Below are 27,068 nucleotides of genomic sequence, written 5' to 3' on the forward strand. Positions count from 1 at the left end.
ATAAAGCAATGATGTGGACAATTTATTCAATAAGGATCAGTTTGGCGGGTATATGTAAAACCCCACACCTTTCAGGGACTGTTTTTAACTATTATTATTGGCTGTTCTAGAGACCATGCATCATTTCTCATATTTCACATTGTTAACATGCAAAAAACAGGCTTTAACCTGGCAATAAAGTTAACAAAAAACACTTGCTATAAAGGTTTAAATCAGTATTAAGCAATCACATATTAAAGCAATACATTTTGTTGGAAAAAAAACAAACAAACCCCACATGCTGTAACTTTTCATTCCTGGTACACAGTCATTTTACATTCATACCATATACAATATTGAAGTAAATTTAAATTAAAACATGGAAGATTAGTAAGAATGATTAGTGAAAAGATAAAAGACAAGACAGAAATGATTAAAGATGTTTGAGCCACACACATAGTGTTTCCTGTTAAACTTCCATAAATATTAATAAAAAATAGTAATCAGCAGGGGATCAGGGGCTCTTTTGTACAGACTTTTGGAAGGATGCTAAATTCATATGACACCTGTGGCAGCTGCATAAAAATCCAATAATTCTCTACCATACCCTTGCAGAAAGGATCAGGATGCAGAATGGAACTGTTATTTGCAGTTCTAGTGAAAATAAAAATAGAACACAAAATAACTTAATCATTCTATTTTATTCTTGAAAATCAAATGGATAGAAGAAAATGGCAGCTCCCTTTACTTCCCACAAAACAGTCCTAAAAAAGAAAACAAAAACCAAACTCAGGAAGTTTCTATGTACTTGTAAGCAAGACAGGGAAATTTGGTTTTTGCTAATGAATCCAATGTAGCTGTTCCACTGACTCAGAAACTGTTTGCTAAGAGCAGCATATGAAGGCAATATTTTTAGGCTATTTGGGAAGAAGTTTACAAAATTAAAATCTCAGTTTTTTATTTATTTAATCAATTTTAAATAGACAGAAGTGTTTTAGTTGCAGTATTTAAAATGGATGGATATTCTTCTTTTTTACTTTGGAGGAGAAAAAGCCCAATGTTTAGCACTTCAGCAACACCTCATTTTCTGATCAGAAAGTCCCCAAGCACTGTCAAAATGTCTAGAAGAAAGTACCTAGGATTGTCTGAGTGAGTTAAAATTCACAAAGAGTAATGGGGAATATTTCCAGGCACAAAAGAAAACCAGGGAAATTGCTGATTGTTCTTTAAATAATTTGTCAAATAACAGTTCCTTATCTAGAGCCTGAAGGACAAAGCACCCGTTCTTCTCTGCTGATTGCTTTTATTTTATTTTATTTTGTTACCATACAGTCTTCCAGCTCTGACTGCTCCACCCATCACTAACAGAAGCTTTACTCATGAAACTCAATGGTAACAAAAAGTAGATCTATGAGGACATCTAGTGGACCTCTATCAAACAACATACAGGTTACGAACAATCTGGACTGGAGGTCACTTGATTGGCAGTGAGTTAAAAAAAAAATAAAAAAAAAGCACCCAACTACCATTAAGAATTGAAATGGATGATGGTCATTTCAATTCACCAAGTTCTCATGATCTACAGCAAGTAAAATGACAACGAAGGGGAACTTTACATAGAAATGATGGTATAAAGCAAATAACAGTATTAAAGGAAGACCATGCTGATCTGATTGCCTTTTGGCAACATTGGGTAACATTATCAATCTAAAAAATTGAAAGGGCTTCCCACACCAGAATTTCAGTTTTCTTAAAAATACAGCAGCATGTCAAATGAGCGATAACTGATTTTCTCTTAACACAACAGGCAAAGCAAGCTCTCCATCATTTCACTGTATTCCAGGGCAATTTCAAGACCACTGAATGCAGTGTGCAAGTTATTTTGCAAGTTTTGCAAATTTCTGACTTTACATGATGTCAGTCAGAGGCAATTTGTTAGCTGTTTCCTGAATTTCACAGGCTGTTCTTGTTCTTCAGCCAAAACCGCACGCGCAGCAGGTGAAGCAAAGGGACAATCTGCACATTCTACTGCATTTCAGCCACTTTAGAAAAGACTGGCATATTCTGAATTAATGACATTTTTTAGACCATTTCATTTTTTTTAATTTTCATACCTCCTCATGACCCTTTGTTATATTTCAGGAGACAGTCGGCCAATATGTTCTTAATAGTTTCTCGGTTCATTTTCACTTAGACTGCAACTTTGGAAACTAAGGAAAGGTTGTGTACTTATTTTTAAAAAATATCCTTGTTTAAATCTTCTCTTCAGCTTGACTGAAAATTATACTCAGAAAAGTCACTTTGTAAAACTGGATTCTTCTTTTCAACATCTCTCTTCTCTGTGGCTTTGGTCTTCAAAACAGGACTCAACCTAGTCCTCTTTTTCTTGGAACAGTTTTGAGTCTATGACTAATTAAGCCTCATATGATTGTTCTTGTAATATTAGTAGTTAGATGGCAATCACACCAATTTTCAATTGCAAAGATGAAGGATCATATCACTTTGTGCATTTTGCATCATCATCTAAACAGTCACCTGAATTCTGACTGCAGAATCTATATCAGTGGACTCTACATATGGAACAGAGTTTGATTCCTACATTCTACATGGCACTTCCAAGGTGCAAAGTAAGAAAAATAGTCTTATCTTGTAAAATAAAGACCAATAATTGAGAATAATGAACAAATCCTCCATTTTGTTATTTTAACAGTTTATTATATAATCTGATTATACTCTTACTTTTAAATCTATTTATTTTTGTCGTAATAGTCCTGATACTGCTAATTGCTCTGTGCTGGACTAAACATTACTGTGGCAGGAACTGGACATTTGTTTTACAAATCCTGATTTTCTGAGGATAGGAACTGAAAGTAAAACAAAACAGAGATAGAGAAACCAGACAGGCCTACCAGACTACTGCTTTTAGCTGACATCAGGGCAGAGAGCTGAGGAGGGTAAAGTCCTAGCATTACTAATGTCAGCAATAGAATCCTCATACAGATTAATAAATTTCCAGGTCTAACTCCTGGAAGTGGTGTGCATCTAAAAATTCCTTATAAAACTATGTCCAAGAATAAGGAGGAAGGTTTTATCTGGCTGAACTGTAAATCGTTAGTATGCAAGTGGTCAATTCTGCCATCACTGATGATCTCAAATAGGCAGTCTGGTGAACTTGACTCCTGAACTACTTACTTATTTCAACTGTGTTGTTCAGCACCTAATGTGGAATGGTAGATTCCCATTCTCTCAATGTGCCTCCCAACAATAAATGACGTTGCAGCACTGGGATACGTTAATTGGCTAATGCTGTGATGTTATTCCCACAAGTGCTGTCTTTCCTGGGTCCTTTATGTCCTTGTGTTCCTATTTGACCATGCAGCAGCTAGCACTACTACATCAGCAGCTTTTGCTACCATAAAACCAATTAACAGTAACATTTGGGGGAATGTTTAAAAAAAGTAGACTCATAGGTTTGGAGTAACCATGGCTAAAATGAGTGATTGTGGGTTCTCATTTGCTCCACTGTGGCTCATTATAACCATGAGCTATCTAACGCTGGTCCCTAAAACCTGGAGAACAATTTATTCATACTGAGAAGCTCTGAATAGTCCTATGAGTATGGTAGCAGTTTCCCACCCCTCCCTTCTGTATTTTCAATGGAAGGCCTGTACATCAAATCAGAGTAAATGCATACTATTCTGCACCTCCCAAATGCTATATTTATTTTAATTACCATGACCGTTTGTGCACTAAGAAATGTTCGAGGGCCTCCACAGAACTGTAGATTTAACAATGCTGTGACTCAGATTCAGATGGAGTGTCTAAGGAGTTCATGCTGGATCAGTAATAAGCCTCAGAGTTATGCTACTGAAAGCACAATTGGGCCATACACATGTATCATTAATTTTACAGCAATGGAAATTTTATAGATTGGGAAAAATAATTACCACTGTAAAGTCACATGTCTCCAGTTAAGGACAGGGTGAGGTTTATGCATCAGCAGCTGATCACACAATTAATTCATTGCCTGGCTTATTTTTCTGTGTGGTGAGGGAAGAGGGATGGTACAATGGTGGAGGGGGGGACTACTGTATGCCCTTTCTGTCATGAAGTGAAGCTCAGTAGCAGTGGATACATGTACAAAGACCTTGAATGCAAGCCTGACAATGAATTCCTCTTAACCAAGCAAACTGTGCAACAGTGGTAATTACTCCAGCCTAACTGGTGTCCCTACAAAGCAATGAGAAGTCCAAAGTCACTTAAAGGAAATGCCATCATCAAGGATTCATTTTCCATTGGTGATAAAATAAGACTGGGGAGAAAATGAAGAAGGAAGGGGAGGAGGAGGAAACTGCTGTATTTTCTTCAACGTCGCCCTGATCCGTGTGGGTGTAAAGGATGAGAAAGGTGGGGGTATGACGCTACATGCAACATAAATATTAAAGAAAAGAACCAAACTACTAAACAAAACAATAAAAACTCTCTGCTAGAGAAAGACAGGTTGGACCGCACTCTGGGCTACAGGGAACCCGTTTTTACTCACAATAGATCACTATCAGTGTGCAGTTAAAATATAGTAGGGACCGTGTTCCAAGGCAGCAAAGAGGAAAAATAAATCAAAAATTTGTCAATTTTCACAGGTTACAGTACATTCCTTTAAAAACATCAACGTACACACGATCTGTCCCTCAGGGGTTCAGTCCCCACCCTTTGCAGCAAGCAAGTGGCTGGAAAAAATGTATAGAGAATTAGGTAAGAATGGTTATACAGAATGAAAGAAATAGAAGGTGTGAACCATCCAGCTTAGAGATTTCATCCCAGCGTAGCAGTATTTAATATATAGGTATACACATTTGACCCTTTGCTGAAGTGCTACAATGAAATTAAACAAGGAATTGAAACCGTAAGCTAAATACAACACAAAACTAGCAGTGGCTTGTGTATAGAATTTCTAGATTTCTCTCTGGGCAATGTAATGTGAACATATAAAGATTATTCAGGCAGGAGGGAGAAGGATGGATGGCTGAAAACTGTGAAAGGAAAGCATAGTTACTTTAATTATCCCTAGCCTTGTGGAGATGTATAGTTCTTACTTGAATTATTAATACTAGGCCTAACAGGTTTGGACAAATGGCTATGTAGGTCAGGCTCACTTCTAGACCCTGACAATACAAACGTTAATATTCACACAATATCAAAAGGGACATGAAACCTCAGATGCATTATTAAAGAACATGGCTTTCAACTGTCTCAGGAAGCTGCATGTAATTAATGCCATAATAATTAAGATTTTCATGTAAAGACGACAGTCTTTCAAATTTCATTCACCTGTACATGCTGATAGTTTAATCTTCATTCCTTCATTTCCTCTTACATGTCATCTGCATGCCACTGTTTCTAATTTTGATTATGTTGCTCATTAATTAAAAACAAATCTGAACTGTTCACAATGTAGTCAGAAATTAAATAGTCAAGTCCTACAATTTAGAAGAAAATATTTTGCTGTGTTTTCTAATTTGTTTGAGCTGATCTGTGTTTTTAAAACAAACAATTGGCCATAACACACATTGAGATGATGCCTAAGATTTTCAAAAGTGACTGCTGATTTTCAGGCCAAAACTGTGACACCTTAAAGGCTCCTTTAAGGAGTCTTGTTGTTGGAACATCCAAAGACACATTGACCTAAAAACACTAGTCACGTTTGAAAATTGTGGTCTACATGATTGGAAGGACTTTATCTGAATTATTGATAATAGTTATGAACATGTGGCTGTCTAAGTGGTTATCAGTTCACGTGTGTGTGATAGAGAGAAAGAAAGAAACCAAACCAAGAAAACATTCTGAATAAATACTAGATTTTGTCATCATTGTCTTTACCACTGGCCCCCATCTGACTTGGAAGATTACCCAGTTGGCATTCAGTGCTCAGTGTCATGGCCCCGAGAGGCTCCTTCTTCAGCCTCACTAACTCCATCACTTCATTCCACAACTGTTCAACACCCTTTTATGCATCAGACTGATGTGTGTGACCAACTCATTTGGGACATTTCTTACTATTATGTGCAGAGGCTCTCAGTCTGGTCCTGACACAACCATACTCCTGTTTTATACTGTATTGGTTGGTCTCTTTCCTCTCTGATTTCCCAAAATCGAATATTTTATTCAATTTCATGCTTTGCCCTTTTTTATTGTAGTTTCTAGTTCATAGGTTTCAATATACTTGAGTTAAATGTGGCCCAACTAGGTAAGCCTCACATTCATATAATACTAAGTCTTGTGGACAATTTGATAGAACACTAGACACATAAGTACAGCTTTGTATTACTGGTATGAAAGGTTGGATGGGGAAAAATAAAAATACCATAAAGGGCAGGGAAACAACAAGAGCGCACCTATGTTGGTTACATAGTCCTCTTCCCGAGTGCTTTTGGAAGATCTTGAGGGGAAATAATAGCTTTGTGAGTTACAGAAACCCACAAGCAGTTTTAACTTGCCTGACTAGAAACTTAGCAGTCTTGATGACCTGGATAGCAGTTCTACGGTCACTTTTGCACATAGATAAGGTGTTCTTGAACAATTTTTATCAATACAGTTGGCAATTGCATGCATTCCTTCCATATTAGGCACGCATCTCTTTGATTTGCATGTACTTTGTATTCACTGTGGCTGTCATTCTCTTTTAAAGTCTCAGCTCTTCAGTCTCTATTACACTACCTTAAAATATAGAAACCTTGCTGTCTGTGATCATTTGTTTCTTTTTGTGGGGGGAGGGTAGGGGTCTGGAGTGGTGGGGAGAAGAGGAAGGTTGTCCTTAAGGACTCCAATGGTATTGTCTCTCCATTTAAAGAATTTCATTATCTGGTATGGACTGAGTATAAGCACTCTTTCACTGGTGGTTGTGAAGGGCCAAATCTAGTCTCTTCTTCCAAATTCCAAAACTGACAAGAGAATTCAGTAGACTACAGCATTCTGGAATCACAGAAGTAACAGGAGAAGAAATGTGGAAGACTGCTGAGACAGTCCAGCCCTCCTTTCTTGTGAGTCTAAAAGGGGTCTTTGCATTTTATCCTCTTTTTGATGACAGAATATCTTCTAAACCATGGAAAGTGTACACACAATACTCAAATGTCCATTGAGAAAAGGAATCCCCATGCCTACTTTCGAAATCTATGCCACAAATATTTCATTGAGCAAGTCAATCTCCAGGCCCCTGTGTGGGCATGTGGTTTGGGTAACCTGAATGTAGAAAGTCCACCAAAATTGAAGAGTCAGATATGAAGAAAAAAACAAAACCAAAATCAGATCTCAACTCCAATGTTCTGCACTCCTGGTACTCACAAAAAACTCCTACAGACATCAACCACAGTTCTATTAACCAGGGTAAAGCAGCTCATAAAAACTGCAGTCCACTGAACACTTCTAAAAACAGAATTTTGTCCTATTAAAAAAGACAAGTTCTACATTTCTTCTGTCTGTGCACTGAACTTCCATTGACTTTGAGACTTCCTTTGCAGAATGACAGCAGGATGGAGCCTATGGGACTCATCATAATATTTTATTTCAGCATTGTTACATAGCTCAGCGCTGTTTCTTAGCTTACTTTATGTGTTAAATTATATTATGCAAGACACAAATTCTGTCCTTATGCTTCATGGAAGCTCTTTGCAAATAATGCATTGTCACGGGATATAAGTCAGGGCAGAATATGGTCCCTAGTGGATAAATTTGAACACTTACTCAGATGCAGGACCTCCTACTGACCATTAATAGATTCAGCAGATTTATCTTGATTTAATTATCTGAACTTTGTTAACTTTGGACACGAGGCATTTTAGTGACGGTTCAGGTATGAGTGAGTGGTGTGAAATTTAATTTTAAAAATATTCGCATGTCAGAATTACAAAAGGCACGTATCTGCATTGCTGTGTATTTATTTCTTACCCTTTCTGAACCACTGTGTAAAACACATAAATGCATTTAAAAAGATTCCTTAAGGCTGAAAAGTTCCTGGAAGGGGAGGCGGGAGAGAGACGGGAGGTAGAAGAAATATTACTTACGCCGTTTGCAGCCACATTTTTTTATTCTTTTGGGATCCGTGATGTCATCATGACAGGCCTTGCAGTAAAAAAATGCCCTAGAGAGACAGAATGGAAAAACTGACACATTTCTTAATCCACACAAATGAAATTAGTCCCACATTTCCTCCTGCTACATTGCCAAATTAATGAAACATGCCAGTACTAATTTCCTTTAATCTTCGGAAAGGTTTAGACATTGAAAGGAGGAAATGTTTGCTGCAAGACCATTAATTTTCAAACACAAGACTATGATTCAAGTTAGTGCTGCTTTTAATAAGTTTCATTTGGAAAATAATTAGGAGAAAGGTTGGTAAATATGACACAGTGAATCAGATCATTTGCCTTTCATCTTTGAAAGTAGCATTCAACGAGTCTCATCATCAAGGCACATATGAAATGAGTTCACTGTTCTTGACCTGAAAGTCACTAATTCAGAGCCAAATGATTTCTGAAGAGGACAGCTGAGGATTTAGGGCCAAGTTTTCAGTCTAGCCTCCTCCAGGCCTCCATATTGGTTAGTGCAATTAGCGATTTCGATGCCATTGTGACCTAAGTTGTTGTCAATAATATCATATGTGCAGTTATCAGCACCTGAAAAAATGGAAGCCAGTATCTGAAAAATTAGTCCCAAAAAGCAGTGAATAAACACGAGGTTTGCAGTCATCTCAGCACAGATATCTTTCCATTTGCCATCCGGGTTCAATTAGAGCAGAATTATGCTAGTTTTGACTGCATAAAAAACTCTCAGCAAAAATCCCTAAGCAAACAAAACTATGTCATTCACAAGATGACCTACCTAACTCTGTCTATTTAGGCTTTTACATAGTTCCTGTTACATGTATCAAAGAGGTGATTGCTAGGTGAAGTGCAATCAAACTTATCATTAAAATAAAATTCTGTTTTAACAACCATACATCAAACTGCTCACAGGAGATTTCACAGGCCTGTCACGTCAGTATGTCACATACTATTGCTGTGACGCATAGACATTTCATGAAGATCACACAGCTAGCCTCAAACTGTGCCAGTCATGCCAGTCACATATTCTTTCTGGCATGAGAAATTGGGGTATACCAGCACTTCAGGATCTGCAAAACTTTCCCCATTGCCTGCCTCCTCTGACCCAGACTCCTCCTTATAATTTCAGATTCTGAGGCCACCCCAGAGGTCTTGCAGGTAACACTGCTCCTGAATTTGAGGTAGCTTGAATGTACCAGAAATCGGAGAGGCCATGGGAACAGAAGAACATACAATCCTGGGGTGCTGGGAATTAAAACAAGCAATGAGTGCACAGGGACATGAATTTATATAATCTTTGTTCCAGTGTAAATGAAAGGACTGTTATGAATTCATTTAAACCAAAATATCAAGGGTTTATTGATGTTTAACACTGTGCAGGTATGTTATAAAGAGGGAGAGGGCACAGGGAGCATGGTACTTTCCTAGCAGAAGGAGAAATACAGCCTATCTGACAGATCCCTAAAGCAAAAATAAAGGGGGAGTGACTATCACTATATGCAGAGGAGGCAGGGCCTGCAGGGTTATGTCCAGGTGTTTTCCTGTGCTCTGTTTCAGGGTATTACCAAAAAGTGGGTTTAAAAATTGCAAAAGGGGAAACTGCACCCTAGGGAAACCAAGGGACATATCCAAAGCCAAATAGCCAGTTTGTCACAGGTGTCCATGCTCTTCAACTTGTGATTCAACAGCCAGGCTACCTGGAGTCAATGGGTGTTTTCCAGGATTGATCGAGGCCTGGTGTTTTTAATTATACAGTGTTTTTATTAGGTGTTTAAACCTGAGAATATCTAAAAATCTGGTTCAGATTTCAATATCAATATTTGGTTCCTTCTCTGTAGACCATCCAAACCTAATGCGTCCATAAAACTGGGCTGGGAGACTTGAAAGAAAGCCATATCTGCTATTTCAGGCTAACAGGCTGGCCAGAAGCCTACTGAGAACATTATATACTTTAGATTAGAACCCCTAGCATGTGCTAAGCTGGGGGAAAATACAAGGAAAGAGAAATGAAAATTCTTCATTCTGAGTTTTGATTAAAAGTTCAGGTGGCCTTATAAGTGTTAATCGTGAAAATATTTTGCATTTTTAACCCACACACCTGGTTAACTGTCCCATTTAGTGGTACCTAGACCACATCACAGGGAAAGAATAAGTGTCCTCCACAGCCTAAGATGAGAGCCCACTGGCCTTTAGCTTAAGCTGCAGAGGCACCTCCACTAAGCTCCAGATATTCCAAGTTTGAGTCTGCCTGTGGGCAGTTACAGTTACATCAAAACTACAAGTAGTTCCCTCTCTCTTGAACTTATACCTTCTGCTTGATAGCTGCAGGGACCTGATATATATTACAGAGTATATTATGAGAGACGCTGCTGCCCAGGCTTCCAGCTCCCAGCTTAACAAGTACCAGAGGTTCATGAGTCTACAGACAAGTGTGTCTATACAACTGGTGTAACTACTTTGATGGGAAGATATATGCGTTCAAGATAGAATAAGAGAGTCTAATTCAAGAAATTGTAAATTTAATATACAGAAAACAATTCAAATGGGACCAAATCCAAAACTTTGAATTAAATAAGGGTGTTTAAGCGACTTGCTAGGAAAGTAGCAGGGTTTAGTGGAGTCAACATAACACTAACCATTAGGAGTAGCTAAATAACAGTCAAATAACATAGTCAGTGTCAGAGAGAGGATTAGGACTTGGGAGTGGCAGCCCCTACTCTTCTATGGATCATGTGTACTCTAGGGAGATACTTCCCTCGTGACTGTGGGATTTCATAAAATCAGAGAATAATAGAAATTGATGGAACCTTGAGAGGTCATCAAGTCCAGTCCCCTGCACTTGTGACAGGACCAAGCACTATATATGCCATCCTGACAAGTGTTTGTCTAAACAACTCTTAAAAGTCTGCAATGATGGAGATTCCACGATCTCCCGAAGCAATTTATTACAGTGCATAACCACTCCAAAAGTTCACAAGGTTTTCCTAATGTCTAATCTTAACCTCCCCTGCTTCATCTTAAGCCCATTGTTTCTCATCCTACATTTGTTTGCCTTCTTCCTTATAACAACCTTCTAGGTACTTGAAAGCTGTTATGTCTCTTCTCAGTCTTCTCTTTTCCAGACTGAAAACAGATCTTTCAATCTGACCTCATAAGTTATGGTTTCTAGACCTTTAATCATTTTTGTTGTTGTTCTCTGTGCCTTCTCCTGTTTTTCCACATCTTTCCTGAAATATGATGCCCAGAACGGGACACAATACTCTAGCTGAGGCCTAATCAGTGCAGAATAGAGCAAAAGAATTTCTTCTCGTGTCTTGCTTACAACACTCCTGTTAATACATCCCAGAATGATATTTGGTTTGTTGCAACAGTGTCACAATGTTGACTCATATTTAGCTTGTGATCCACTATGATTCCTAGATTCCATTCCGCAGTACTCAGACAGTCATTTCCCATTGTGTGTGTGCCACTCAATACTTCTTCCTAAGAGGAGTACTTTGCATTTGTCCTGATTGAATTACATCCTATTTACCTCAGATGGTTTCCCCAGCTTGTCCATATCATTCTGAATTATAATCCTATCCCAATTCCTATCCTAGCCTTCCTACTATTCCTGTTGGCCAAAATTTCCTCTACAGTTTTTCAGTTCATTTAATATATTTAACCCAGCTCTAGGTCCCAAATCTGAAGCAGGTCCTTCAGCACCAAATCCTCCACACACCTGAGAGGTTTAGAGGATGCTGCACATGTGAGAGAGAGAGAGAGAGAGAGAGAGAGAGAGAGAGATGGGAGCAGTTGCATCTGTCTGGAACTCCAGCCACTGATGAAGTAGCAGTGATGGTACCTGAACCTCTGGGTTCCTTTGAAACACCACAAATTGCTGTGTTGCTGCTCTCAGCATGGTGGGGAGGACTGACATCCTAACCCCACCCTTTCCACCTTTGGCCCCATCCCTTCTGGGGGGTGAGGAGCCAGCCTCCCTCCCACCTTGCCCCTGGGTCCGTGGTGGTTCTTGGCACCACTGTACTCAGGATATTCTCTGGGTATGTCTACACTACAGTCCAAGGGGTGACATGTGTATAGCTATACCTGCATTAGATGGCTAAAAATATCAATGCAGCTACAGAGGGCTGGACTCGATGGCCTCTCGAGGTCCCTTCCAGTCATAGTGTTCTATGGTTCTATCAGCCCTTGAGTCCAGTACAGAGGCATGAGCTTCAGCATGGGCTGTGTAAGCATGTCAGGGGCCCATGCTGCTAAACTGAACTGAAGACGACCACACAGAAGATTGCTATTTTCAGCTGTGCTAGTATGAGGAAGGTTATCTCAGGTATGTCTAACCATGCTACAAGCACACTGCAGATTGCAGTGCAAGCAATACTCTAAGTATGAGACTGAGAATAAGATGTGTTGAGATGTTTTTAAAGTGAAATTAGTATATTGATAAAATAATTAAAATAAATGGATTTCTATAATGTACAATAAAATGTAAGTGGCTAAAGAACGATAAAGGCATCACTCACATTGCATATATGACATATTAGCACTCAACATTTTATATGCAGCTCTTCTCTACAATAAATCCTTAACTAAAGGTGTGCAATATGTACCTATTATTTAAAATACATAAAACCACTGTTTCGCAATATACAAAATTACTCTACTACAATTTATGGTGCATAAACAGTATTAAATATGCAATGCAATATGGTGTAGTTCTAACCTAAAAGACTCGCCAACATCCCTAAAGCACATAACACATAAACAAAAAACATTTAATATGAGCTACAAGTACATCACATATGTTTGCTTTTGTTTTATTGTTTTTCACTCTCCTAGAATCTTTTGTGTTGTGATTTAGATAATAGATCCCATTAAAGCATCTATCTCTTGTTTGAAAACAAAGGCAGAGAATTCATGGAGACGGATTCTGTTTCTTTCAATTTTTGGAACATGTTTCCTGACTCTGATTTACGAAGGTAAACAGGTGAAATTGGCCATTTTCATAAATGACTTTGTTAGCTGAAGCACATCTGTAGTGGGGCGAGTGCTCCATTACTTCAAGTAAAGGGCTACGGCAGGCTGGAGGGAGCCTGTGCAGCTCCAACAGCCAATGAGGGAAGGACTGCTGTGGGGGGGAGCCAGTCAGAGGGCAGCTTGCTGGAACAGCCTTGCATTTAAGGAGATGCTTCAGCAGAGCTGGGTGACTTAGATCTTGGGCAGAAAAGGTGCAGGACCAACTCACAGAGGGTGCGTCTACACTAGCCGGCTACTTTGAACTAGCTGGCACAACGTTGAAATAGTACACGTTGCACCTACATGTGCCGTGAGCTATTTCAATGTTGAAATCGACATTAGGTGGCGAGACATCGAAATCGCTATTCCTATCCGAAGATGGGAATTGCGCCCTACTTTGATGTTCAACGTTGAAGTAGGGAATGAGTAGACAATCTGTGTCCCGCTATGTCGAAATAGCAGGGTCCTCTATGGCGGCCATCAGCTGAGGGGTTGAGAGACTCTCTGTCCAGCCTCTGCGAGGCTCTATGGTCTAGGGCCCCTCCCAGACACACTTGGCCTGCACAGCACGAGATCCACAGAGCCGACAATCTGTTGCAGACCCCATGCACGCAGCATGGACCTGCAGCTGGGGGGTCCATGCTGCATGCACATGGTCTGCAACCGGTTGTCGGCTCTGTGGATCTCGTGCTGTGCAGGCCAAGTATGTCTGGGAGGAGCCCTTTAAGGGAGCGGCTTGGGGCTTTTCTGGCCCCTTATTTCGACGGGGAGTGCTTGTGTGTGCGGACACTTGCATTTCCTTCCAGGGTGGCTCCTTTCGACTTTCTCTGTCGCTACTTCAACGTTGAATGTCGATGGCACCACCCCTGAAGGGTGTGTAGAGGATACGCGTCAAAGTAGCCTATTTCAAAGTTCTTACATCAAAATAGGCTACTTCAACATAGTGTGCTAGTGTAGACATAGCCACTGAGAGCTAGCACCTGAGATAGGCCAGTGCTCAGCAGGATAAGGGGAGCTTGGAGAAGCATCCAGCTTGACTCCTGCTGAACTGTGGGCCCTATGATAGAGGCCCAGAAGGTGCAAGGGGTCAAAGGGAAAGTGGCTCAGGGAGTAAGGCAAGGACTGTGAGTGACTAGGCCTCTGAGGCTTGACTGTGAAGGACTAGACTGTGGAAGCCTGAGTGATTGGGCTGCTGAGCCTGAACTTAAAGGCCTAGGTGATGGCCTGAATGTAAAGGACTAAACCACGCAGGACTTCTAACAAGGCAGAGCTGCTAGGAAGCAAGACCCCTTTGGAAGAGGGGAGGTGTAGGAGGCCCCAGCACAACACCTGATAAATAGTAACAGAGAGGAAGCCGTGCTAGTCTATACACTATCAAAACAAAAAGCAGTCAAGTAGCACTTTAAAAACTAGCAAAATAGTTTATTAGGTGAGCTTTCGCGAAAGCTCACCTAATAAACTATTTTGCTAGTTTTTAAAGTGCTACTTGACTGCTTTTTGTTTTGATAACATCTGATAAAGATATGCTTTGCAAAGAATGGCTAGGGAATGTGGGAAGGGAGGCAGCAACAATGCACATTCTTGGCAAAAGGCTTCAGGAAATGGCAAGTCACAGTTGGGAGTTCTGCTTCAATTTTCTGTTGTCGTGAATAGAAACAGGTATACAAGGCGTTGAGTAAATTTACTCTAAATGCATATTCAGTATTCAACTTCTGTCATTACACATAGATATCTGGAGGCTAGTGCCCACAATAAGAGCCTTCACAAACGTGGAGCTGGAAATGGGAAAGGCCAGGGCCCAGATGTCACAGGGGCACCTGCCTCCTGTGTCTCTCTTTGGGTCAGAGATTGCTTAGCAATGCCCTGCCTGTGTTTCTGCCTCTTTAAAGGGGTTTAATTTATTTAGACTTTTAGGTATACACAGGTCCTACTCCTAGTTGCTTCTCTTGCCCAGAAGGCTGACATAACAGAAAGTTTTGAAAAATAGAACAGCTCAGACCATCTTTACCCTGGTTTCAGTTTGATACAGCCAGTGGCTCCCATAAGATGTGACTCTTAAACTCTGCCCTCCATGATCTGTCCCAGGAAGTCAGCATTTTTCTGCTTAACTTCAGGCTCAGTCTTTCTTTCTGTCCCCACCACCACCACCACTACAGCTCTCTGCTGTGTCATAAGCTGGGATTGCTTGATAGACATGGGTCAGGCCCATACAAAGAGTAGGCCATCATGTCACACTGGCGAGGTACTCCCTGGCTTACAGAAACTGCTAGCTTTGGAGTTGGAAGAAACTGTCCCTTCTTTGGCAGAATAGGCTTAGTCAAGTGGCAATTTTCACTACTCTCAGTGAATCACTTCTGCAACATAAGACATTGATGGAGCCCACAAGTATCATTTAGCAGACCTGGGTTTGCAGGCAGCTGGGGGATAGAAGGTTCATAGTAATTCTGCTATGCTGCAGCTGGCTGGATGGGACCCTGTGGCTGGGCAGTGGCTAAGCTGACCTGATATCAGTGAACCTGATATCAGAGCAAGTAAACTTGCAAGAACTCAAGTATCTGTGATGAGAGCACTAGGTGGAGATGGTTAGGTCTCTGTACTGCATTCAGGTATGAGATCTACCCTTGGGAATTGATTAACACAACATGGCTGAAGAGGGGATGATGGTTCTGGGAGAAAGCTTCCCACAGTTTGAGTGGACACAGAAGCACCTTGGAAGAAGGTCTTTATAGATGGAATGATTGATTATTGCACAAGAAGTTGACCAGTTCTGAGGTAACAGTTTTGATTCTTGATCTCACGTTCAACATGACTGAAAAGTAAAAACTGCAGCCAACTCTATTGTTTTGGAGCAATGGAGTATCTTTTTACTTTTGGGTTAACATAACTTTGAGACATATTACCAGGAAACAAATTTATTTTTTGCTTATTAAACATTTATCTATCTTCAAAATGTTTTAAAAAGTTATTTATTTAAACATTTTCCTGCAGGGCTCTCCTGATGACTCACTTTGGTGACTGCTAGGCATGAGACCAAAGCTCTCTTGTGAAATTGTAGCTTGAATTACTTTAAACTCTAACCTCACTGGTACAGCCAAGTTCTTAGTCTGCTGAACAGGTGAAGTAGTACACATTGGATTGGGAGTGTTACTCTGTTGTACTTTGACTTATTATCGTGTGCCTATACCATATGTAGTTCTGATAAAGAAAAGCACCAAGGAAATGTCATGTTACCAATATAATGCTGAACGAATACCACTCAGTTTACCCTCAATAAATATTCGCTGGGGTTGCTGACACTGTCTCTATGCAAAATTTCTCTGTTCACCCAAATTTTATGTCAAAACTAGGGACCCCATTCTCTGTTCAAATAACAGCAGAGTGACCCAAACCCAAAGTGAAAGGTTTTTTTAGGTCAACCCCCTCCACCATCCCACCACTTTGACTCTTTTTCATAACTGCTACAAAATGATTATATCATTTTGATTTGATTTCAGTTAAAGATTTTTTGCCATGGAAAAGAGTCCAAAGAGAGAGGATATACTGAAGGCTGGATTTGCTCCAATTCAACCCCCACTGAACTAATGTGATGTTGTCTGCTGACTTCCATGGGAGTTGGGATACCCCTCTGAATATAAAGAATTAAACAAGCATGTTTCAGTTTAAAATATGCAATAAAAAAGTACCTTTTCACTTCTTTGGCATCACTTGCAATGAAGAATCCTAAAGTGCCTTCTTGAATCTTGACATGGTTTCCAGGGTTGATTAATATACTGATCAATGAAACACAAACAAACAAAAAGACAAAAGCTAAGAGTTAATATCACTTTCAGTTGAATGCTCCAAAATGCTCTATTTTTGTTTTATTCTAGGGAACTCACTAGTCAGGAAAGGCTATCAGGACATTTGAAACCATTTTCTTCTTTGAAATTTCCAATCAGATCACTGCTTCAACGTCAACAATGGGGATCATTACAGAACTTAAATTTGTAACAACCATGTATCTTCCCTTACAATCATATCAGCATTTCAACTCTTTAGTCACTACTTTCTTATGTTCTGGTGGTCATATAATTAGCCTCTTTTACCAAAACAAAGCAAAAAGAGCATTTCAGAAAATGTGCAGATTGGAGCAGTTTAGTTTTCTTGCGTTATTATTCAGGCTGATGAAAAAGTTCAAGATATGGTGAAAAGGAAAGAGATCCCAACAAGGAAATACCCACTTTGATAACAGTCATAGAAAGATAGATAAAAGAGTCATCTGTTGAATTAAACCATTTTAAACATCTTTGTTCCAATTTCTATTAAAATAAGAAATACTGTAATGGGACCCCATCTGTATCTATTATATTGTTTACAAGATAATAAATACACACACACACTCCAGGGGAATGGTACAAGACAACCAGTCACTATTGCTGAGGAAAATGTTAAATGAATATAACATCAAAGGAAAGAAAAACTTAGCTATGCAGCCCCTTGAAGAAAACAACATAACCACATAACCCAGCCACTTTGACAGAGTAACTGCAACTCAGTGTGATATTGGAAATTGTAAGTTAATGTGGTGTGTGTGAAATATCAGCTACATTGTCATTAAGAATTAGCACCAGACTATTTTTAATTAAGGCAAGTTTATAATTCATCATATTTTACTAAGAAATGTAATATAACTCCACTCTTAACCAGACTAGACACTAAAGCAAGCTCTTGTTGCACTTTTGGTATTTTCATCAAGTTTAATCTTTGTTAAGTTAAAGAGTAGTTAAGAGTATAAATGCATGTCTTACACTACACTAGACCTCAAAGAAACTACAATGCTTGTGGCTTTATTAGACAATGACTTTTAGGAAGTATGCAAATGTAGCAATAGATAAGACACATATGTGAATGGCTCTCATAATGCAAGGGCATGCAATGCTAAAGATTAGTACCCTTATTATTTGAGGGAAAATATAGGAGCAAAAGCTTAGATAGTTTTAGTTACTAATAAGTTATTGAGCTGTATATTGCTGGGATGTATAGAATGTTTTGTTACATATATAACATTTGTATATACTGTATATCATATACTGAGTTTATAAACCTTTAGAACTAGCATGCAGACCTCTGCTACTCAAGCTAACAGAGAAACTGGTAACAACAGTAGGCTGTCATCCACTAAAGGTGGATGAGACACACTTTTTGCTTGTATTTGGGTTTCACAGATATTTGCTAATAGAAAAAAATGTTGAGAGTCAGGAATCATTGGTTCCATTCTGGACTCTGGAGGGGAGTGTTCGCTTTTGGTCAGAAACCTTACCGCTCCTTTCCCACTTGAACTCGACCCATTCTGCCCACCCTTACCAGCTAGTCTTCTCTCTCCTCCTTCCACACAGCTTCTTGTCTCCACCACCCACGCTTGTCATCTCAGTCTCCTTGCCCAGCCCCTCCAATTTTTTTGCCCTCTTCCCCAAATTTTGTGTTCCAGTCTTCTCCCCCAAGGTTCTTTGTCCTAGACAAATCTCCTCTCTCTGACATTAGGTTCTTGACTCCTCTGCATTTGAGTTAGACTGCTGACCAAATGCAAATGGATTTTCAAATATTAGTAAGTCTGTTTTTTTCATAGAGAGAGCAAAAAGTATACCCCTGACCCAATGATATGCCTTATTGCAAATATCAAGCCCTCATTCTAAAGCATGAATATGCTAGATGAAATGACTGTAAAAATATTTATAATCAGCAAAATAACATATTTTCCCATTAATTTAATTCTTAAAAATTGATCAATCAGTTTGACGTAGATACATGTTATGGACAATTTTCTCTCAAACAATAACAGTTCATCAAGGTGACAGGCACCTGAAAACAAGATCTTATAATAGGAAGTGTCAGGCAAGCTTAACTTCAGGATACAGTTCTGGTTTCACTTTGTGTGTGTGTGTGTACATGTGTAATGCTAAGTCACACAAATTGATTTCATATATTTCAGAAGATTTTGAACAACATTATGTCATAACCACAAAATAAGGATTTGTGACAGTGTACATGATGAGAATAAAAATAAATCAGTCTTATTAGTATTATTAACAGCAGAGGTTCAATAGGTTTAATTTTATTCTCACACATTTATATATGGACAGTATATACATCAGCTACTCACAATCAAGTTCTATCCAGGTTGCATGGCTTGTTAGAACAACTATAAACAGGGTTTTAGATGGGACTGTTATCTTATAAAAGATATCAAAACAGCTCAGGCTAGTGAAACTAATTGTTGATTTAAATACATATTGAGTTAAAAGATTTTTGAATGACTTGAGGAAAAAAATCTCTGCAAGTAACAAGAACTTAATTGTCATCACAGTGACATGTATCTGAATAACTATAGTACCGACTTTTCGTTATTACTGTATGTGTCAACAGAGAAGATGGTTGGTTCAGAACTCTTGGGACTGCAGAGGAGGAGTTTTAACAGACCTTCATCTTGTCTCGACATCTCCTTCACAGATCCCTAGGCTTTTATATACAGTGAACTGCAGTGAATGGAACAAATTACAAAATGAATTGTATACCACCCTGATTTTTCCAAACATACACTCCTATCAAAGTCTTTTGACTTTTTTTTAATCTAACACCAATCTATTAAATCAGTACAGGAATGTCATATAATTTAGAACTTTTAAAGAAGGAATCGAATTTCCCTATTTTATTATGCAGGTTGCACCTCTCAAACCTTGAATTCTCTCATCCAGCTACATCCATCATCCAGCAGGAGCACAGATGTTACTGGATCAAAGAGCCCCAGCTGAGAGGCTGCAGTAATAAGGGCGGGTAGGAGCCCAGTGACAAGGGCGCTGGCAGGAATGTGCAGGGAAACCTAGGGGCTTCTGCCAGCTCTCTGTGCTGGCTACCTGTCCAGAGCCAGAGGGGATTCCCAGCTCCCAATGCCATCTCCCTGACTAGAGCTTGGGCCAGCTGCCTAGTTCCCCAATGGCTGCCCAGCTCCCCATGTGGGCTCTCCAACCAGGGCTGAAGCTGCCTTCCTGCTCAGGGCTGGATCTGGTTCCCCAGCTGAGGTTTCTGCCAGTTCCCTGGCTGGGGCTCGGGCTGATGCTGAGGTTGTGCAGGGTTGGGACTGATGGCATCAGCCAACAAGAGCTAGGGACCAGCTGCAGGTAAGGGGGCTGCTATGAGTGGGTGTGGGGGTAAGGCAGGGGACCTCCCCTTATCTGGCAAATTCCCTTGTTTGGGACAGATCAAGTCCCAAGGGTGCTGGACACAAGGGCTATGTCTACACTAGTCCCAAACCTCGAAATGGCCATTTCGAAGTTTACTAATGAAGCACTGAAATACATATTTAGCGCCTCATTAGCATGTGGGAGGCCGCAGCACTTCGAAATTGATGCGGCTCGCCACTGCGTGGCTCGTCTTGACGGGGCTCTGTGTCGAAAGGACCCCGGCTACTTCGAAGTCCCCTTATTCCCATCTGCTCACAGGAATAGGGGGACTTTGAAGTAGGTGGGGTCCTTTCGAAAAAGAGCCCTGTTGGGACAAGCCACACGGCAGCGAGCCGCGTCAATTTCGAAGTGCCGCGGCTGCCCGCATGCTAATGAGGAGCTGAATATGTATTTCAGCACTTCATTAATAAACTTTAAAATGGCCATTTACATGGCCATTTCGAAGTTTGGGGCTAGTGTAGACACGGCTAAGAGGTACTACCTGTATTTCCAGTTAGGTTAGCTGCAGGTCTAATGAAGAAGTAGCCAGCTAGAACGCTTAAGATACATAGGCATTCCTACTTTTAGGAATGTATTCATCTGGCAGAACGCATCTCAAAGTTTTTCACTACGTGGAGCGCATCTCAAAACTAAGATTCTCTCCTGGACAAGTTGTCCTTCCATTCGTAAATGTGTGGGTCCTGTGGCAGCTGTAACTGGATCTTTATGTAGAAAACATGTAATACATTTTTGCTATAGTAATGCAATTTAGGAGTGGAAACTATGAAGGAGAAAGCTCCATGTGACCAGTGAATTCTGCACAGAATTTAAGCAATTGCTCAGTGGGACACGGACCATATTTGGAAGCTTTTGCTCTAGCATAATCTGGGTCATTTGGTAAAATGGGTTCATTTGAATAACCTGCATTTTAATATAGCCAAATGCAAGGTTAAATATCGAGCAACAGTGAATGCAGGCCACATTAACAAGATGAAGAAGCATATCCTTGAAGGGACTTAAGAAGTAACAAGTGGCAGGAGGTCCCAATGTGAGGCTGTAGGTAAGAGGTCTAGCACAATCCTTGGATGTATAAGCAAGAGGCCATCAATGAGAAAGACAGAGTTGGTAGTGAGAGTATTACGAGAATACTGTATACAGTTCAAGCTACTTAGTTTTCACAAGTGAAGGTTAAGACATAGCAAATATCCATATGCCTGTAACCCAGAGGCATTGAGACCACTGACAAAGGAGAGTGAAGTCTGCTCTACAGCTTTAGCTGACAGGCAGTTGACTTTTAGCTCATGTGGTAGAGGTTCATGGCTTTAGCCCCTATCTTCCCAGGCTCAATCACACCTGCTGATCATCCAGCTCAATTGGATTTACATGAGTGAGAGCTATCTGATAGTAGCTTCTGGGAAGCTGAATGAGAACTGCATAGTTTTAGTTCTGGTGTTTTAAGTGTGCTTGAATTAGTAGAAAGCTCACTGCAAGATAACTTCATACTATGCTGTTAAATATATACCTTTTTCATACATTTGAAAAGAGGACAAGAAAATTTCTCATATTTCCCATCTCTTGCATAGAAAAAATTAACCTTAAATTTTGTTCTCTGCATTCCTACTGAATTCTAGATATTAGTTTGCATGAAGTTATTGAAAATTAATTCATTGAAAAGAATATCACAGTGCATTATTTTGTTGGCCTCTTGTTCCAGTGAAGTCTCTGCTCAGATGACAAATGAATACAAGTTTGAGCTTCTTTGATGGGCAATGATTTTATACGACACAGCTACTGCCAAGTCTGGTGTGAGTGTCAGATGTGTTCAGGAAAGGCCACAACCAATTGCCAGGGATGACACAGGAGGGGAATTAATTTAAGAAGCATTGGCAGATGTGTGTATGGAATCCAACATGGACATAGCAGAGAAGATGGCAGATCAAAGCAAGGCATCTTAACAGGAAGCTTGTGTGAAGCCCCAAGACTGGAAGACAAAGAGGTGATGTAGGTCAGAATGGAGGTATATATGTAGAACTCTGTTGGGAAATGCCCACAGCATGACCCTAGTTGTGTAACGCTACAGTGTTATTCGCACTTTATGTTTTACTATCATTGAGATAAATTTTCAAAAGCAGTGAGTGACTAAAGATTTTGGAAGATGAGTTTTGTTCTTGTACATGACTTCTGACTCTCTCACTGATAGTATCTAATCCCAAAATCCGATTATAATATGTACACATGAATAAGTAACACAACACCCATAGACATCCATGCCAAGAAACATTTTCTGACCCAGCAATATTCCTCTTCATATTTTTCAGGTATTGTTCTAACTTCCATTGATTCCTGCCTAAAAATATGGACCCATTTTTTCTTTTACTCAACGAATTAAAAATGGCAAATTTTGAGGTAAATCAATGACAAACGCCATGACAACTGTGGTTTAACCTTGTGGTAGATGTACTGTACCATTCCCCATGCAAATAAAATAAAGCACTAATATATTCATCAGTCACATATTATAATAGTCATATTATAATAGTCATATTAACTGAAACGAGATAATGGGATATTATTGACTATTGATATCACATATAAACACAGCTACCATTTTAGACTGGTTCATGCTGTGCCCAGATGAAATGCACAATATCAGTGCAATTGTCTCTTTAATTGTGCCATATCATGAAAACTACTATAAATTATAGACTTAATTTGAACCATTATGGCTTTTCAGAATATATTTTGAAAGCAAGTGTGAGGGTAGGTGCACAAACCAGCTTGTGGGATCTGTGTGAATACCAGCTGCACACCGCTTGTAACTCTTAGGCATTACTTCTTTCTTCTGGGCTCTATGACTGATATGAGTACAAATTCCATATAGCTATACATAGAAAATTCTATTACGGCACTCACTAAAAAGAATACAAGGCAAAAGACACATTGCAACAAAACATGCTACAGTATAGTAAAGCTTAGTTACTACAAGCATACAGAATCACAAATAGTTGCTCCCAGGAATTAAGTTCTTTAATAAGAATGACTAAGTGTGCCCTGTCTGCATACCAGGGAATTAAAAGTAATACACAGTAAAATACTTAAGTCAGGTTTTTTCGTTCAAGATGTGAATCAAGTAGTAACACAGTGGAAATAAGTGAACTCAGCAGCATCAGATATTTTATTCTGGGAGCAAGCAACTGCACTTTGTACCACACGTTTTCACACTGCTCAACATTCCAGCATCAGCATGCCTTCATCACAAGGTAAATATGCTCAAAAGCAAGAAGCCAAGTAGAGGTGCAACAACTGCAGATCTTTTGAGATGCTGTGTTGCAGTAACTTCTCTGCAGTTGGATCATATAAATAATGCCAAACTGACAGGAAGCCACCTCTCCTTTCACACATTGACTCAAAAAAACACAGTTGAGTAAGACTATAATGAAAATAAACATCACACGCACAATACACACAACAGAACAAATGTGGAAATTAAGGTTGGAGTATGCAATTAAGTAGGAAACCGAAATATGTCTCGACAATGAAGAATCTCCAAAGGACATCAGAGTCAGATTGTGATAAGATGTTAAAAAATAGGGAGTTGACAAGTCCTGCCTTATTTCATTCAAACCAGAAACAATAAAATGGAACATAGGCTAGAAATGAGGCCTGTAACATTGTTATTAGAAGAATGTGTGAAACATGCCAACACAAAGAAAAAATAAACCCAGCAAAGCAAACTCTTATTTGAGTTGTTTCAATAAAAAAGCTCATATAATAAAATGAATATGAATGTACAGCATATACTACCTATAGATACTTCACTGAAACAGTACAGTAGTTTTAATGTGTACTGTATTATAATTAGTCTGGTTCAGCAATGGAAAAATAAATCAGGCATTTGGTCATTGTTAATGGGAGGTGAAACTACGAGAGCACATAGTATTGTATTATGAAACATGTATTTTACGAATGGACTTTGTGGGTAGTGAGGCTGTTCATAAGGTTGTGAACATGGAGATAAAATGGCAGGACAAAGACTGGTAGACACAGAGGACATGTCACAATACAAAACAAATTAAAAGGAGAAAAAAGGACAGTGATCAGCAGACCGGGTTTGATTTCCAAATGTCAAATTGTATACATCAGTGGTTCCGCGATCAAATGAAATTCTAATGCTTATATTTTATTTTATAATTCCTGCAAAGAAGTTAGTGCATGAGTCACAACAACCAATAACGAAATAAAATGATTCTATTTTCTCTCCTCTTTGAAATTGGGGGATCATATATAAATATGCATATATATATATATATATACACACACACAGACACATGAATATATATATATATATATATATATATATATATATATATATGTACATATATAGAGAGAAAGATAGACAAAGGTGTTATCTTCCTGAGTTCTTGGCAAGGAATTAGTCCTGAAGTTAGAAGGAGTGAAGGTAGGATTGAGGTTGGAAGGAAAGGTAACGAAGAGGGCATACCGCTTTCGGCTTCTGCAAACGACAAGAAAAAAATTGCAAATCAAACACTTTGATAAGAAATCAACTGACACCAAAACAAAAGCAAAAAAACCCTTTATTTAAAATTCTTCAATGACCAAAACATTAAAAAAGTTTTTTTGCCGAGAATGAGGACAAATAAATGGAGAGACAAAGAGAATATTTAACAGAGGAGTAAAACATAAGGTGAGGAAGGGAAGAACGTTGGTTAGGCCTTTATTTTTGCATATTCTTGGAGGAAGAAAAAATAAAGTATTGAGAAATGAAAAAAACTCCAAATGGCACTGAGGAATTAGGGTAGGGATTATGTGTGTGTCTTTACAGTTCGCATTGGTGTGGTTGTGTATAGTCAAGATGTTTTTTTTTTTTTCCCTGTCATGATCTCAAACAAATTCTCCATGTGCCTCTTTGGAGTAATTTTTTTAAATACAGGAAATGTGTGCATTTCTGTAACTGGATCAATAAATAGTATTTCAGAAATAAATGTTGGGGCTATAACATAGAAGCAACAGTAAATCTAAAGAAGTGTTTCTCAGGCATGCTAGCACCAACTGTACCCAGGATTATCAGCCCAAGTGTAAAGCAAGTTATTTCAAATACAGCAGCAGCTAGCTCAGATTCTGATCTGCCACTGGGATCGTTTAGAACAAGGGTGGTCAACCAGCTAGCGATGGAGAGACAAAATAGAGGTAATTAGAGTGCAAAGAGCCATGTATTATATATTTGTTTATATTGATATTTTATATACCGATATATGCATATATAGGTATATAAAAATAAATATATAATACATGGCTCAATGCTCTCCCCCTTCCCTCAGAGTCAGGCAGTTCCAGACCTTCCTGCTCTAAATGAATGCCCTCCCCCTACTCCACAGGCAGACACCCCCAGACTCCCTGCTCTAAATGAATGACTTCCCCTCCCCAAGAGACAGGCACTCCCAGCCCCCCGCCTGCCTTAATTCCATGCTGGCAACTCACTGGAGCCGCTGCTGGAGCCCTGCCACACACGTCTCGCACCACACAGTGGGGAGGTTGCACAGAGCAGGCAGGCAGCACTCCCAGCATGCAGCTCTGAGGAGGAGCTGCTGCTGCCACGCACTTCTCCCACCAAGTGGTGGGGCATGTGCACAGAGGAGGAGCCACTGCCACCAGTGCTGCCACACACTTCTCCCACCAAGTGGTGGGGCGCATGTGTGCAGCAGGTGGGTGGCACTACCAGCATGCAGCTCTGAGGAGGAGCCACAGTTAAAGGCTCAGAAAGCGACATGTAGCTTGAGAGCTGTGGGTTGGCCACCCCTGTGTTAGAATCTGAGCTAGCTGCTACTGAATTTACATGAGATTCTACATAGGTGTAGGGATCTATATTAGTAGACTTCAAAACAAGATCAAAATTTTGAATTGGGCTATCTCTAAAAACTGAACCTAACTTTAATGTATAATGCGACTTTAAAATGCCAAAAGGTAAAACATAATTATGGATTACATTCAATACATAGAATCTGTAATCTGCACAAATTACGGTCTATGTAGCTTCATCATTTTTGTTTCAAAAATTGTACCTTATGTTCACATGTGTATACATTATTTATAATTGGAGTTGCATAAACTATTGAGTATCTTTTCTCCTTTGTAAATGAAAGCATTTTTAAAGTTCTGTATTTAAAAGAGTTTTTAATCACGTGTCATGAAAGAAAATAAAATTGTAAATTTTAGTGTGAGAAAATAAGAAAGGTTTAAAAAAGGATCATGAAATATGTACACACTACATAGGCAAATGGCTATTATACTATGGCAGAAATTGTGGCTCTACTGAAGTCAATGGGAGCTCTGCTATTGATTTCAGTGGCCCCAGGATTTCAGCATGTGTCTCCTTGAAAATGCATGCACTAGAATGTGTTGTCTTACAGTTCGTGCACAAGAAAACTACACTGAAATCAGAGGGAGTTATTCTGTGCAACTATAGCAACAGGCACATCATTTCTTACATAAACCGATAAATAACAGGTATTAGTAAAATAATAATGGAAATTGGGACAAAACACATTTTCTGGTTAGTTGTGCACAACCAGTACACAAGGAATGAAGACTCGCTTTGTGCAGTGACTGGAGTTCCTTCAGAGGACCCCTCCTATATAGCTGCTCCACTTCATGAATACATGCTCCTTTAAGTAGAGATTTTTGGTAGCAGTCCCCTTTTGGCCTGCACATGGGCCATATAGAGCCTCGTATCTTCTACTGAGGCTGTATAAGTCTGCATGAG

The 27,068-nt window shown here is 39.5% G+C and overlaps 1 protein-coding gene across 2 annotated transcripts in view; it reads right to left on the reverse strand.

Annotated features, from left to right (window-relative positions):
- KCNMA1 (potassium calcium-activated channel subfamily M alpha 1) overlaps window positions 1-27,068 on the reverse strand; it is an 863,058-nt gene that overhangs the window by 131,235 nt on the left and 704,755 nt on the right. For both annotated transcript variants that reach the window (XM_075000037.1, XM_075000036.1), the window contains exons 17-18: window positions 16,775-16,861; window positions 8,037-8,113 (exon numbers count right to left, since the gene is read on the reverse strand). In XM_075000037.1, coding sequence (XP_074856138.1) covers window positions 8,037-8,113; window positions 16,775-16,861 — 164 coding nt within the window. The remainder of the gene's footprint in view (window positions 1-8,036; window positions 8,114-16,774; window positions 16,862-27,068) is intronic.

The sequence above is a fragment of the Carettochelys insculpta genome, chromosome 7 (assembly GCF_033958435.1).
Source record: "Carettochelys insculpta isolate YL-2023 chromosome 7, ASM3395843v1, whole genome shotgun sequence".
In the NCBI taxonomy this organism is placed as follows: Eukaryota; Metazoa; Chordata; order Testudines; family Carettochelyidae; genus Carettochelys; species Carettochelys insculpta.